The following is a 12,626-nucleotide window of genomic DNA, read 5'->3' as shown; positions in this document are numbered from 1 at the left end:
AACTTCCTGCTCTTGGTATCCACGAGTTCTTTCCGATCCATCTCCTAGATGATGCCTGTCTCTCTCATTGAGTTGATATTGACTAGGTTGCAGGGTGTATCGGGCGTATAATATGCTTGGCCAGAGTGAACGTTCTTTGGTGTGCCGTCGGGTTAGATCAGGTTAAGTTGAAAAGTCCCACTGTAGTATGCCGATTTGTAGTCGCCAGTTACACTACTATAATACCACGGTCTTATGAGACGATGAAGCTCGGAAAACCGTTTGGTATTGTTGAAGGAGGCGCGCGAAGCGGCTGTGTCGAAGAGGACCGAGTCTTTTGTAACCCTTAAGAGCCTGTTGGATTTAGTCAAAAAACATCAGTAACGACGAGGGCTCTAGGAAAAATCCTGCTCGACGTGATCTGCGGTAGCGACGTAGTTCAGGCCGTCGTATTCGAACAGAAGACTTGACGGCTCTGTGTTAGCAGGGCTCTGTGTTAGCAGGAGGTTGTGTGAGATTGTTGCCTCCATACTCAAAGGTAGCTACGGTAGCTGTTTTCTTCAGAGCTTTGTCACGGCACGGCGGTAGGCGCTGAGGCCCTACGGATGCGTGACCATACTATAACCCACTATAGAATTGCAGCCTGACGGCTTGTAATTCTGGCATCCTTTTGGAAGGTGTGGTGCAGCGGTAGTGGGTGTTGCTAAACGCCGTCACAAGCTTCTTCTTCCATTTCCAGCTATTTGGAGCCAAATCTAGGTTGCAACAGTAGCATGTTGTTCCATTCGGAGGGATGTGTTTACCGCATTCGTAGTGCTTGTAGCCTTTTCCGATCTCTTTATTACATATCAAGCAAGTCTCTTTCTCTCTGTGCTTGTTGGTCTTGTTGCCTTTTCCTTTCTCGTTGGAAGTCTTATCATGTTCAGGCTTCTTCGGAATCTGTGCCAGGTGCTATCTGAGCTCTCCCTTGCACGTTGTCGCTATATGTATTGCAAAGTCCGTTGAGAAGGTAGTACAGTGCCTGCGTGTCGTCTATGGTGATGCCTCCCTTCTCGATCTCTTCACGCAGGTAGTTGGCTCGGTTGATGAAGTCTATGAGAGATGCGCAGGAAGATCTCTTCAAGGTAGAAAATTTGCTCAGCATTGAGCGGCGTGGCAGGCTCTTCGACTGAGGTCTTGACGTACCTGTCAAGGCGTAATGCGGTGAGCGCATAGACGAGTTGTTACTTCCAGACGATAATATTCTCCGATCCCTTAAGCCGGGGGATATTCGAGATAAGTTCTCTCGTATTGATAGATATTCTGATGACTTCTAAGTGCTATTTCTGATAGGAAGAGGTCGTCTGTGATGTTATTTTTCGGGCAGACGGGCTGTCGACGAAGTGGTCGTGAGCCGTCGTTCAGGGCCGTTGATTGTCGTAGCGGGGCACTTTTTCTTAGGCGGGGCCGGTCGGCCGACGTGCCTGTGTTGTAGGGAGTGCAGCCTACGCGCAATGCCCATTTTCGTAATGAAAATGGATGCGTTGCAGAGCGCGTTCAACGGCGATTAGAATGATATACAAGAGTTGCAAATAGCATCATGTTGCACGCGATCGAAGTTGACAGCGCATTGAATTGTCTGCTCAATAGGTCTAAAAGTACAGAAAAGAACGCTTCATTATACTCCTAGAGAGAAGGCAAGGGAGGCGTTGTAATCAGCCCGAAAGAGGGCATTCCGAATAAAATGAAGACATTCCGAGTCAAGAATGAAAGAAATAACAAAGAATGAAGGAAGCTCAAAGGCATGTCAACCAGGGCCTGTCCAATTCCATGAAAAGTGGGTCAATTCCAGACGACACATCAATTGCGGAAGCAAAAGGGCGTCATAACCTATGCGAGGGTGCAGGAAGGAGAAAGGTAATGAATTGGCTTGGAACCTAACGCTATCTGCCCGTGTTTCATGGGGGTGCTGATAGGCAAGCCCTCCTGCCCTGTAGACACTTGCTGAGAAGAGTAAAGTTGTTCACTGCCGCACCGCTCTTGGCAGTGACCTTTGGCTTCTACGTTCCCCGGGGCCAAGGTAAGCGCGAGCCCCTCTGCTCTGTCCTGCAGACGTAAAGGTGTTCGCTGTTGCACCCCTCTTGGCTGTTGACTTTTTAAATCTTGCTGTGTTCGCTGCCGCACCCTGTTACAATCTAGACAACAGGTCTACGGAGCTAGGCCCATCTTAGGATTGTGGGGGTCTAGACGGCGGGTAGGAGATGACAGGAGACAAGGAGTATCGTGCACAGATTGCGAAAGACAGGCTTTCAATACACAACCAATGTATGCCTAACCAGATGCATTGATGGCTGCAGAACCGTTTTCCCAGAGAGAGCGCGTTCTGCCAGCTCCTATATAGAACTATGAGCAACCATTCAAGGTCCCTTCTCTGCGCTCTGTGGGCCCCGGGGCGATCTGCTAACAGATCGCCATGGGCCCCACTAATCGCCCTGCTCCGTGCGCTCTCCCAGGTCTTGGCAACTAACTGCACAGAGCACTTCCTGATTGGCCGCATCCTTCCTGCCGAGAGCCCTGCCCTGAATGCCGCTCCAGCCAATCTGCAGCGGGCGGGACAACGCCCTCTGCACCTTTGAACCGGGATCGTAACACACCCCTCTTGGCTATCGACTTTTGAAATCTTGCTGTGTTTGCTGCCGCACCCCTCTTAGCTATCGACTTTTTAAATCTTGCTCCGCCTTGACTGCTTATCACACGTTGTTTGCTGAGTGTAAACAAGATTTTTGCTGAAAAGTTACAAGTTTTTTACTGAGTAGTACAAGTTGTTCGCTGCCGCACCGCTCTTGGCAGTGAACCTTTGGCTTCTCGTTCTTCAGGGGCCAAGGCAAGTAGCCTCTCTGCCCTGTCCTGTAGACATAAAGTTGTTCGCTGCTGGTTGGCTGTGGACCTTTGGCTTCTATATCACTGATCCCCGCTAAGGCAAGCGAAGTTGTAGATACTTCTTTTTACTGAGCAGTACAAATTGTTCGCTGAAAAGTACACAAGTTTTGCGGAGTACATCTCCCTCCGCCTCGATTGCTTGTCACAAGCTGAGTAGCACATACGTTTTTGCTGGGTAGTACTTTACTAAGTAAAGTACTTGCTGAGAAAAGTTGTGCCATGGGCAAACGGAAATCCGCACAAAGTTATTTGCTTCTCCGCCTGTTGCGGTCAGCAGTGCTCGCACTGCCAAGCTTGTAGCTGCTGCGGGGAGGAGCGACTTCCCTAGCGCCGCCGCGAGGCAAAGGAGTCGCGTCTGTGACGGGGCCCGCCCGATCTTGCTGTATAAAGACTTTGTGCACACATGGCAGCAATCTCTCATGCGTCTCGATTGCCTCTTCGTGCCAAAATACATGACCTGACCTCGAGAGGCAGAAAGTGGACAAACTGTGCCTTCCTTCTCGTCGTGGAACGACGGCATCTCGAAACCCCCCCCCTCCCCGCTACACTATTTGTCTAACCGTTCCCAAACGCGACCTATGTGAGGGCCTGGTCCTCCAGGCCTCCCAGACGCTCTGACTAATCAGACGCCAGTTGGGTGGATCCACCCGACCAGCCAGAGCCCCACCTTGAGACGCCCTGGAAGAATCTCGCGAGGGGAGGCTTTTGAGCTTCTTTTCCCTTTTTCCTTTAGTTTAGAATCTTCGTCTATAGCGCCCAATAGAGGAGTTCCGCCCTCATTCCAAGCCGGCCGTGACAACCTACTGATTTGTCTAGCGAGATGCAACCGCAGGCCACGGAAGCAGTATGGATCTGACACGAACCTCTCGCCTAGGGACAATGCCCGTCGCTAACAGGCAAGCAGACAACATGCGCAATACGTCGCAGAGATCTGCGACACAAACAGGAAGCTTCTTGTCAGAAAGAAGGGGGTTCTGGCACGCAGTGCCAGAACACCAAGTGGTGTGGTCAACCAAGCTGAAAAAGTGCTTCTGACACTTCTTCTCCATGGCGCCACTAAAGCGGCGATCACAGCGAAAAAGAATGAAGGAGTTTGGGTGGGTTATCAAAAATTCCGGTCACAACGGCCCCGAAGGACAATTGATAGCAGGGCGCGTCGCGGTATGCAATGCAGGCTCTTCACTATAGAGCAGGGGATTCTTGAGCTCCCTGCCCTTAACCAAGGTACGTACGAAGAAGAAGAGAAAAAAAGGGAAGAGGAAAAGCGGGAGGGTGCCAGCTTGTTATATAGCCAGAGTGGTCGGTCCGTGCACGGGTGCAAATTTTAGAGATGCACTTTGTGGCGGAGCTACCTTGCATATGACGGGGCACGTGGGCATTAGCCCCACCCTAGGGATTTTGCCCACACATTTAGTGGGGAGATTTCTTCCACGAATTAGCTTGCCAATGCACACATTTTGTCCACCCACAACAGGTTATGAAGCCCTCTCTTTCTGCTTTTGCTGGGGCCATTTGCAGCTCGCTTTCTTATACATTCGAGATCGCCTAAAAGGTTTAGTCAATTTCAGCGACCTGATCTTATTTTCTGCAAAACGCGCGCGCAAGGCAGACTTGTCCTGCACCGCATTTTCAAGGCCGTAGTTGAGCAACTGCGGACCATTTTGCCGGCATTTTCTGATTGTCTTTCTTTCTACCCTGACGGCATTTCCGATCGCCAGGATTCATCAATTGACGGCATTCCGATCGTCAATTCAGCTTCTGACGGCATTTTCCGATCGTAAGAATCAGGACTTCAGCAAGTATTGAAGTCCATCGACAACGCGAAGTCTTTCTGTCTCCCTATAACCAGTCAATCCAGTCAATCTATTCAACTACAATGAAGTCTTCCGACGTACGCGATAGTCTCAAAATTGAAGCTGTCGTCCTTCAACGTGAGAAGAACCTCTCTCAATAGAACAACTCCCTCCTTAGTGTTCTTGAAGTACAAGGGCTCGAGCACTACATTGAGGAAGAGGTCAAGGTACTAATTGCCCCCGAGAGAGCTGACCAAACAGCTCTCAATGCCTATAAAGAAAAGGTGAATTAGTGGCGCACCGAGCGAGCTTTCGTCAAGGCAGTTATCTTTCAGACCCTTACGGCGGTAGTTTAAGAGAAGCTCGAGGCACAGAAATAGAACCCTAGAGAAAAGAACCCGAAGGTCCTGTATGACCTGATTCGCCGTGTCATACCCCGATGTCACGAATCCCTGTGGATTCCCTGTGGTTATGCACAAAGGTGGGGCATGCACTTTTGGCGCGAGCTAATCAGGAGCGTTCCAGGATTCCGAGCTCTGGAGCTCGGGGGCGCGGGACAGGTCCGGCCGGGCGGTGACCCGGACGCGGGACCACGGGACAACGGAACCACTGTTATTGGTTACGTAGATAGATATATACGACGATCGTGTCCACGGTCTTAGATAGTTCTTGTTTGGTTCTTCAAGCAAGCAATACATATTCACTGCACTCATACACTTTGACTGGCATTCCGATTTGACTATATTACCCGTGCGATAGGAGCTTGCCCTTTGTCCTATCTTCATAATTACCAACCCCAGCATTCTCTGGAGCCCGTGCTCCCTTACAGACAGACGACCCTGACAGTCGAGTGGTTTGTAATACCCGACTTACGCAGGAGGCAACAACTGACTTTGTGATGGAATACATAAAGATCGATCGGACGTCGTTTACTTCTGTACAGGCCTTCTTGACTAGACTTCGATTTATCTACAAGAAGCTCGCTGAGCTCAATGTCTCTATCAGCGACAACCTCCACGTTAACGCCGTTATTGGAAAGCTCAAGAACACTTTTTTTCATGAAAGGTGCAACACGGTTGTCTGCCATTGCCATGGTACTGTGTAGTTGTCTGCCACACTTGTGTACTTAGGCTTCGCGCTTGCCTGCGGAGATTAGTGACGTAGAAGCCAGAAAGGCAAAAGTCAGCGGTGCCAGCAACAAATAACTTGAGCAAAAACTTTACTCAGCAAACAACTTGTACCGAGTCCATAGCCGGAGCGGGTACCACCTTGTGTACTACAGGGGTTCGGGCTTGCCTGCGGGGGCAAGTGATGTGGCAAAAAGTCCACAGCCAGGACCGTGCCGACGGCAAACAGCTTGTGTGCTTGGGGCTCGCGCTTGCCTTAGCGGAGGAAGCCAGAAAGGTGCCTAGGGGGTGCCGGCAGCGAACAGTCCACAGCGGGTGCTGGTAGCGAATACTCAGCAAACAACTTCTGAATCAGGCAGTCGAGGCGCGGAGAAAGATTTGAGAAGTGTACAGCCAAGGGCGGGTGCCGACCGCAAACAGCATATGTCTACAAGCAGGGGGTTTAAGGTTGCCACGGCGGGGATCAGGGACGTAGAAGCCAGAAAGGCAAAAAGTCCACAGCGGATACCAGCAGCAAACTTTGTACTTGTCAGCAAAACTTCTATTCAATAAACCTTATGTTCAGCAAACAACTTGTGCTACTTGGCAAGTACCACGTAGCAAAAGACTCGTTCAGCAAACCTTGTGTACTGCAGCACGACTTTGTGCCACTTGGCAAAAACTTGTAATCTCTATACTGCTATTGTGGTGGCAAAATAGGTGGCCAAGTAGGCCGCGAAGTAGGCTGCAAATCCTCTGTCGCCCTTCTTGTTTCCTTGTATATTCGAGGGTGCCTGTTAGGTAGGCTGTACTGATCTCCCTGCTGTCTTTTTTTTCTCGTCTTGGTTTTCTTATAATGTTTCCAACTCTTCGGTATCTTAATCTAGTATTGGCTATACTCCTCTTTCTCCCTGCCGCTCTTATCCTTATAATGTTTCCAACTCTTCGAAATCTTGCTCTGGTATTGGTTATACCATTCTTTCTCCTTGCTTCCCTTCTTATTTCCTTGTATATTTGAGGGTGCCTGTTGGGTAGGCTGTGAGGGGTTGTCGTTTAGGGATCCAGAGGTAGGCTGTACTGTTCTTTCTCCTGCCGCTTGTTTTCTTGTGATTTCCAACTCTTCGGCCTGCCTTGTTTCCTTGTGATGTTTCCAACTCTTCGGCCGCCCTTGTTTCCTTGTGATGTTCCAACTCTTCGGCCGCCCTTTTTCCTTGTGATGTTTCCAACTCTTCGGCCGCCTTTGTTTCCTTGTATATTCGAGGGTGCCTGTTGGGTAGGCTGTGAGGAGTTGTCGTTTAGGGAGCCGGAGGTAAGCTGTACTGTTCTTTCTCCCTGTCATCCTTGTTTTCTTGTGATATTTCCAACTCTTTAGCATCTTGATCTAGTATTGGCTGTACTGCTCTCTCTCCCTGCCGCCCTTGTCTTTGTAACCGAGACACCGCCGTCTTCTAATCTCTAGCTGCTCACCCCACCACACTACTCTTTGGCTGCTCACCCCCCACACCACCCCGCCGCAATGGCCTGCACCCGCTCGGGCCAATCTTCTCGGCTAACCCTAGAAAGTGACCTAGCCCTGTGGGGCAGCAGCATATACCAGGGCTAGGCAGACTGCTCACCGCCTTGGGTTTGGTGCCTCCCGGCTGGCAAGTGAATCTTAGTATGTCCAGCCATGGCAGACTTTGACGCTCGACATTGCTTGCGAGTCTAATGGTGGTGAAGAATGGCGCCAACCCTGTCATTCCTGACAAAATTGACTTCAGCCCTGAAGCCCTTTTTCAATCGTCTGCTCAGGACTCGACAATACTGATCTGGCCGACTTTGAGCCATCGACATTGCGTCAGCTTGCGAGAGGTCAGTGGAAGAATGGTGCTAACCCTATCATTCCTGACGACTTTACAGCCCTGAAACCCCTTTTCCAGTTGTCTACTTAGGACTTGACGATACTAATCTGGCTGACTCTGACGCATCGACATTGCTTGTGAGTCCAATGGTGGTGAAGAATGGCGCCGGTGTCACCTGGCCCTGAACCCCTTTTCCAGTTGTCTGCTCAGGACCCGACGATGCTGATCTGGCCGACTTTGACGTCACGACATTGCGTCAGCTTGCGAGTCCAATAGAGGTCAGTGGAAGAATGGTGCCAACCGCCTGCCATTCCTGACAAGATTGACTTTGCAGCCCCGAAGCTGACTCCTTTTTTAATTGTGCCTCTTGCTCAGGACCAACGTGTAAGGAAACCACCCTCGTAGCCACCATGGCCACCGCTACCAAGGCCACCCTCGCCACCATCGCCACCGCTACCAGGGTCACGCACTATCGCCATTACCACCCTGGCTACGCAAGGATGACTCGTAACCCCTTTCACGTGTATATAGACCATGGCCTTCGCATACCTCTTTAGCTCAGGCCAGGTTGAAGTCTTACGCTAATACCAGTCATTGCTCGCCCTGCTTGTTGCTCCCATTGTGACCACCTTGATCAGGCGTACCTGCCTTCTCTTACACAACGATACACTGGCCACGGCGGCACTAGTACTGAGTTAGCCTGTTTGGGGTCTATTGACTCCAACGACCTCTGGTCGAGAAATCGAGCCACCGTTGGCAGATGCAATAGAGAAGAGGTCATCTACGCCAGATACAAGGGAATAAGAACAGACAAGAGGGTCGTCGTCATGTACATTATCCGTTAGTCCCCCAAGCATCTGTAAGGAAACCACCCTCGTAACCACCATGGCCACCGCCACCAGGGCCACCCTCGCCACCGCTAACAGGGCCACGCACTATCGCCACTACCACCCTGGCTACGCAAGGATGACTCGTAACCCCTTTCACGTGTATATAGACCATGGCCTTCGCACACCTCTTTAGCTCAGGCCAGGTTGAAGTCTTACGCCAATACCAGTCATTGCTCGCCCTGCTTGTTGCTCCTATTGTGACCACCTTGATCAGGCGTACCTGCCTTCTCTTACACATCGAAGGTAAAACGGCGTGTCATGAGGTGATGGGAAACGAGGTTAGGGGGTGTGCCTTCAAACGCCAGGTCAGGATAGAGACCACTTGGTAGGGGAGAAGCCAGTCGAGAAACAATCAACGCCGTTATATATAAGAAGATTCGAGTCACGTCAGAGTCTACTATTATCGTTTTCCGCAAGATGGGAAATAAACCGTCTTAGACAGCGTAAAATGCTATATTTGGGATACGGAAGCCCCTAACCCAGACGGTAAAGACCCTGGGGCCGACGTGAACGTACATGAAGGGAAATCTGAAAGGGAGACAATGAGAGCTTGCCTGACGTGACCGATACCCCAATGATGCAAGGTCCCCAAGATGTGCCAGGTAAATAGAAGCGAGGTCGCAAGAACGGCTGGCCCCGAGAGCGTTTCTGGCCCACGCCTCTCTCGCGTTCTTTTCAAAAAGCAAACGACGCTAAGGCAAGGCGGCTCCCCCATTGGAAGCGACAAACGCGCCCTAAGAAAAGGAAAGAGAAAAACCAATAAAACAGACAATAAGGGGGGAATTAGAAATCTATGTGATGAAGAGTATTGTGTGTTGGGTGTGTGTTCAAGGCATTCCCCATCCTCGTTGGTAGGGTCCGACATTGCTGTTGTACATCATGCCAGGATTGTTGTACCCACCTTGCAACTGGCCACTGAACAGAACTTGTCCGAGTCCGGCACCGCTCTGAGCCTGAGCCTGTGCCTGCAGATGTTGTTGCTGCTGAGACTGCAGTCTCACCTGCAAGATGCTCGGGTCTGTAAGATCAACTAGGATACTCCCCCCGGCGGAGGATGTGTTAGCGTGTCTGTACTTCTTTCCCTTCTTCTGCTTTGAACCAAAGTGTTGCAAGGCTCTAAGCTGTGGCCCGTAGAGCGATGCCGAGTGGCTTGAGGCAGGAGCAGGGGTGGAGGAGGTAGAGGGTGGGTACTGTTGAGAAAACGAAGGAAACATATACTCACGCTTGCCCGCATCGTGGACCTGGTTGCCTGTACTTCGCCCCCGGTTTAGGAGATGAAGAATCTCGTTGGAATCCTTGGACACGCCCCCAAAGGTCGAGTTAAAACCATGTTGTCCGAACATGCTAGGGGGGGTGCCTGTCGACTTGAGCCCGGGGGGCGGTCCCCATATGGATGATGCGTAATACTGGTTGCCGGGTTGGTTGTGGAAGGACGATGGCATCATTGAGAACTGCTGTGCCATAATCCAGGGATTTGCTACAAGCCTAACCGAGATCGACGACGTCGCGTCCCTGCCGTCGTTTACAAAGCTGAAACGGGAACCTTGTCGGTTGTGGCCCTGGCCCTGGAAGAGACTCGCCTGCAAAGAGGCGCTTGGGGAAAGGTAACCGACAAAGTTGCCTTGGGGACGAATGAATGCTGGCTGCGCGGTTTGCTGAGGCGTCATGGCCCGACTCCAAATCGAGCCCAAATTGGTCGTTGACTGGCTAAAAGTAGACCCAATGGCAGAACCAAGGGGCGGCCCGAATAGTCCATCGGCGGGTGAGCGCTGGATAGGAGGTTGAGCGGTCTTACGCAAAACAAAGCCATGCGTCTCGCGGACGTGCTCGCAGTCCTCGGGTTCGCCGCCAAGAGCGAGACTACCGCTGCTTTCGGGTTCTCCCTTGGAAGGGTCTCTCGCTTCAACGGATTGCTCCGGGTCATCCGTGACGCTGAGCTTCTCGTTGTTGCGCATGGCTCTGCGTTTTGCCCCACCCCTCACATCGAAAAGAGGCGGAAATGAGACGTCGGAGTCTGCAGTGGGCCAATTGAGTGTACAGCTGTTAAGTGACTTAAGCAATGAAGCCAGCGCGTCTTGTGGGATACGTTTCGCTTTCTGGATTTTGGTTTTGGGGGACCCAGAGGCAGATGCAACCGCAACAACTTCGGTGGAAGGTCTAGCAGGGGTCTGATGTTCTTCGTATGGCGCTTCTTCAATAGCTTCCTGGGCCGACTCCGCAATCACAGGCAATGAGTTCGATATCGCGGGACTCGGGGCTGCACCGCTAGTTGCGTGGCTGCTTCTCCGGCTACGGACCTGAGGGTTGCGAGCCCAGTTGGCAGAAGACGGTAGAGCCGATCTATCGCCATTGTCCGAACCATCTTTGCTCGAGGTGCGAGCCATGGGCTGTGCTGCATGCGGTGCGGGGGATGGATGGGTCTGTTGTCTCGAAGCAGACCACGCCGAAGATAGATGGGTCTGTTGTCTCGAAGCAGACCGCGCCGGGAGAGGGCGCTGAGTGCTGATGCCATTCATCGAGGACAAATCTAGTCGCGTGTAACTATCCTCCTCGTCTCCCAGCTCGTGCAAAAACATGCATTGTCGGTTGGTACACTGCTCATGGCGAAGCCAGACCGAGCAATATTTAGTAGTCCCCAGCTGGGCTCTCAGTACTCTGTCGCCGTTCTGTGAACCGTTGACGGCTTGGATACATCGGGATGCATCTTCCTTCTTCTCAAACGTGACGTATATGTCGAGGGACTGGTTCAGGCCATCCGAGCCCTTCCGATTCCTAATCGAAATTTTCTGGATGTTGCCGTACTGGCCGAAGAACTCGGCCTTTCGAAGGGTCCTGAGAAGCTCGTCTCCGCGAACCGTCGGCGTCAGCCCGGTTACAAAAACCAGGTTCTTCCGGACGACTCGCACTCCAATGAGGTTCTTGCGGTTTTCTTTTTCGGCCTCGCGCTTTTGGACTTCTCGCTGGCGCTGTTCTGCTGCGCGCTTCTTTCGGTTCTTCTGGATGTTGGCTCTGAACTCGGCAATCCTGGCATGTGTTAGCCGGGTATGGGTCCAATAGAGTTCGGGGGGATGGCAGTTTAAGTTTACTCTTCTTGTGTCACAACCTTCCACTGAATTGTCTTTTCGTCGTACGGCCTTCGACATGCAGGACACAAACTATTCATGTTGTTCCTAATGTTGTTGAAGCAGAACTGGCAAATCTGAGGGCGCTATCAGCCACATGGTCCCGAGCATGCAAGCGAGGAGTTCTGGGCGGCTTACCTGGTAACCGCAGGGACATGGTCGGAAGTTCCTGTCGGACAAGTCGAATTCCTCGGTACAGAGGGGACTATACAGAGTTCGTGGTCAGCGGGAGGGGCAGCTGAGCAGACAAAAGCTTGACGAAGGGAGCACTGGTCGGGGGATGGATAGGACGTGGCAGGGCGTTCCATACCAGACCTCGTCCTCCTCATCGATGAATGAATCCTGTGGCGCCATGCTTGCGGTGTCCTCGGGTTGCAAAGCCGAGGGTGTAAAGCGATTCGGGGGTAATGTGGTTGCGCGAAACAGGACGGAGAAACGGAGCTGATGGTTGGGCAAAAAAAAGAATGCTGGGCGCGAATGCAGTACGGTGCTCTGGGTGCCGAGTCTAGGTAGGTATTAGGCTGCCGCAAAAAGCGGCAGGGTGGGCCGTCTAATTAGAAAAAACAAATGGCCCCTTCGGATAAAGCCCGCGATTAGCGAAGGCACAAAACCAGAGGCGTGTCCTCTGAGGATGCTTCTTTGTCGTGTTAATAAGCGGGAGGAGATGCAGTGGTGAGTGAAAAAAAGGACAGGAGGTGTGTAGTAGAGGCGGCGACGCAGAGGCGGCAACGCAGAGCCTTCCAGCAAAAGGCTCGCAGATTTGCCTAACCCAAATGGGCTAGCGCGAGGCGGCACGTGTCGCGTCACCGCACTGCGGGCAAGGCCCAAGCGCAAGCTGAGGCAAGCGCGAGGAAGGGCTAACGGGGGGACAGACAAGGCGACGACTCCAGTCATTAGATGCCTAACTTATTTGTTGCTGTAGTTATCGCATGCGATAAAAAATTGCAATACCGTTTACGGGGACGGATAGCTATCT

At 51.8% G+C, this 12,626-nt stretch overlaps 2 protein-coding genes across 2 annotated transcripts; both read right to left on the bottom strand.

Moving 5' to 3' along the window:
- Positions 1–6,541: 6,541 nt before the first annotated feature.
- On the bottom strand, positions 6,542–7,230 carry B0T26DRAFT_493705 (uncharacterized protein). The gene has a single exon (XM_060435337.1). It carries the CDS (start codon positions 7,170–7,172, stop codon positions 6,681–6,683), a length of 492 nt encoding a protein of 163 aa, XP_060290125.1. The 5' UTR covers positions 7,173–7,230; the 3' UTR covers positions 6,542–6,680.
- Positions 7,231–9,355: 2,125 nt separating this feature from the next.
- Positions 9,356–12,004, bottom strand: B0T26DRAFT_657715 (uncharacterized protein; the record flags this gene model as incomplete). Its single annotated transcript, XM_060438806.1, has 4 exons — positions 9,356–11,552; positions 11,615–11,727; positions 11,789–11,855; positions 11,961–12,004. The coding sequence occupies 4 exons, from the start codon at positions 12,002–12,004 to the stop codon at positions 9,356–9,358; spliced, it is 2,421 nt and encodes an 806-aa protein (XP_060290124.1).
- Positions 12,005–12,626: the final 622 nt, after the last annotated feature.

Source organism: Lasiosphaeria miniovina, assembly GCF_030549165.1.
Source record: "Lasiosphaeria miniovina strain SMH2392-1A chromosome Unknown B0T26scaffold_8, whole genome shotgun sequence".
Lineage (NCBI taxonomy): Eukaryota > Fungi > Ascomycota > Sordariomycetes > Sordariales > Lasiosphaeriaceae > Lasiosphaeria > Lasiosphaeria miniovina.
Note: the sequence above shows the minus strand (reverse complement) of the source record. Positions and strands in the feature narration are given on the sequence as shown.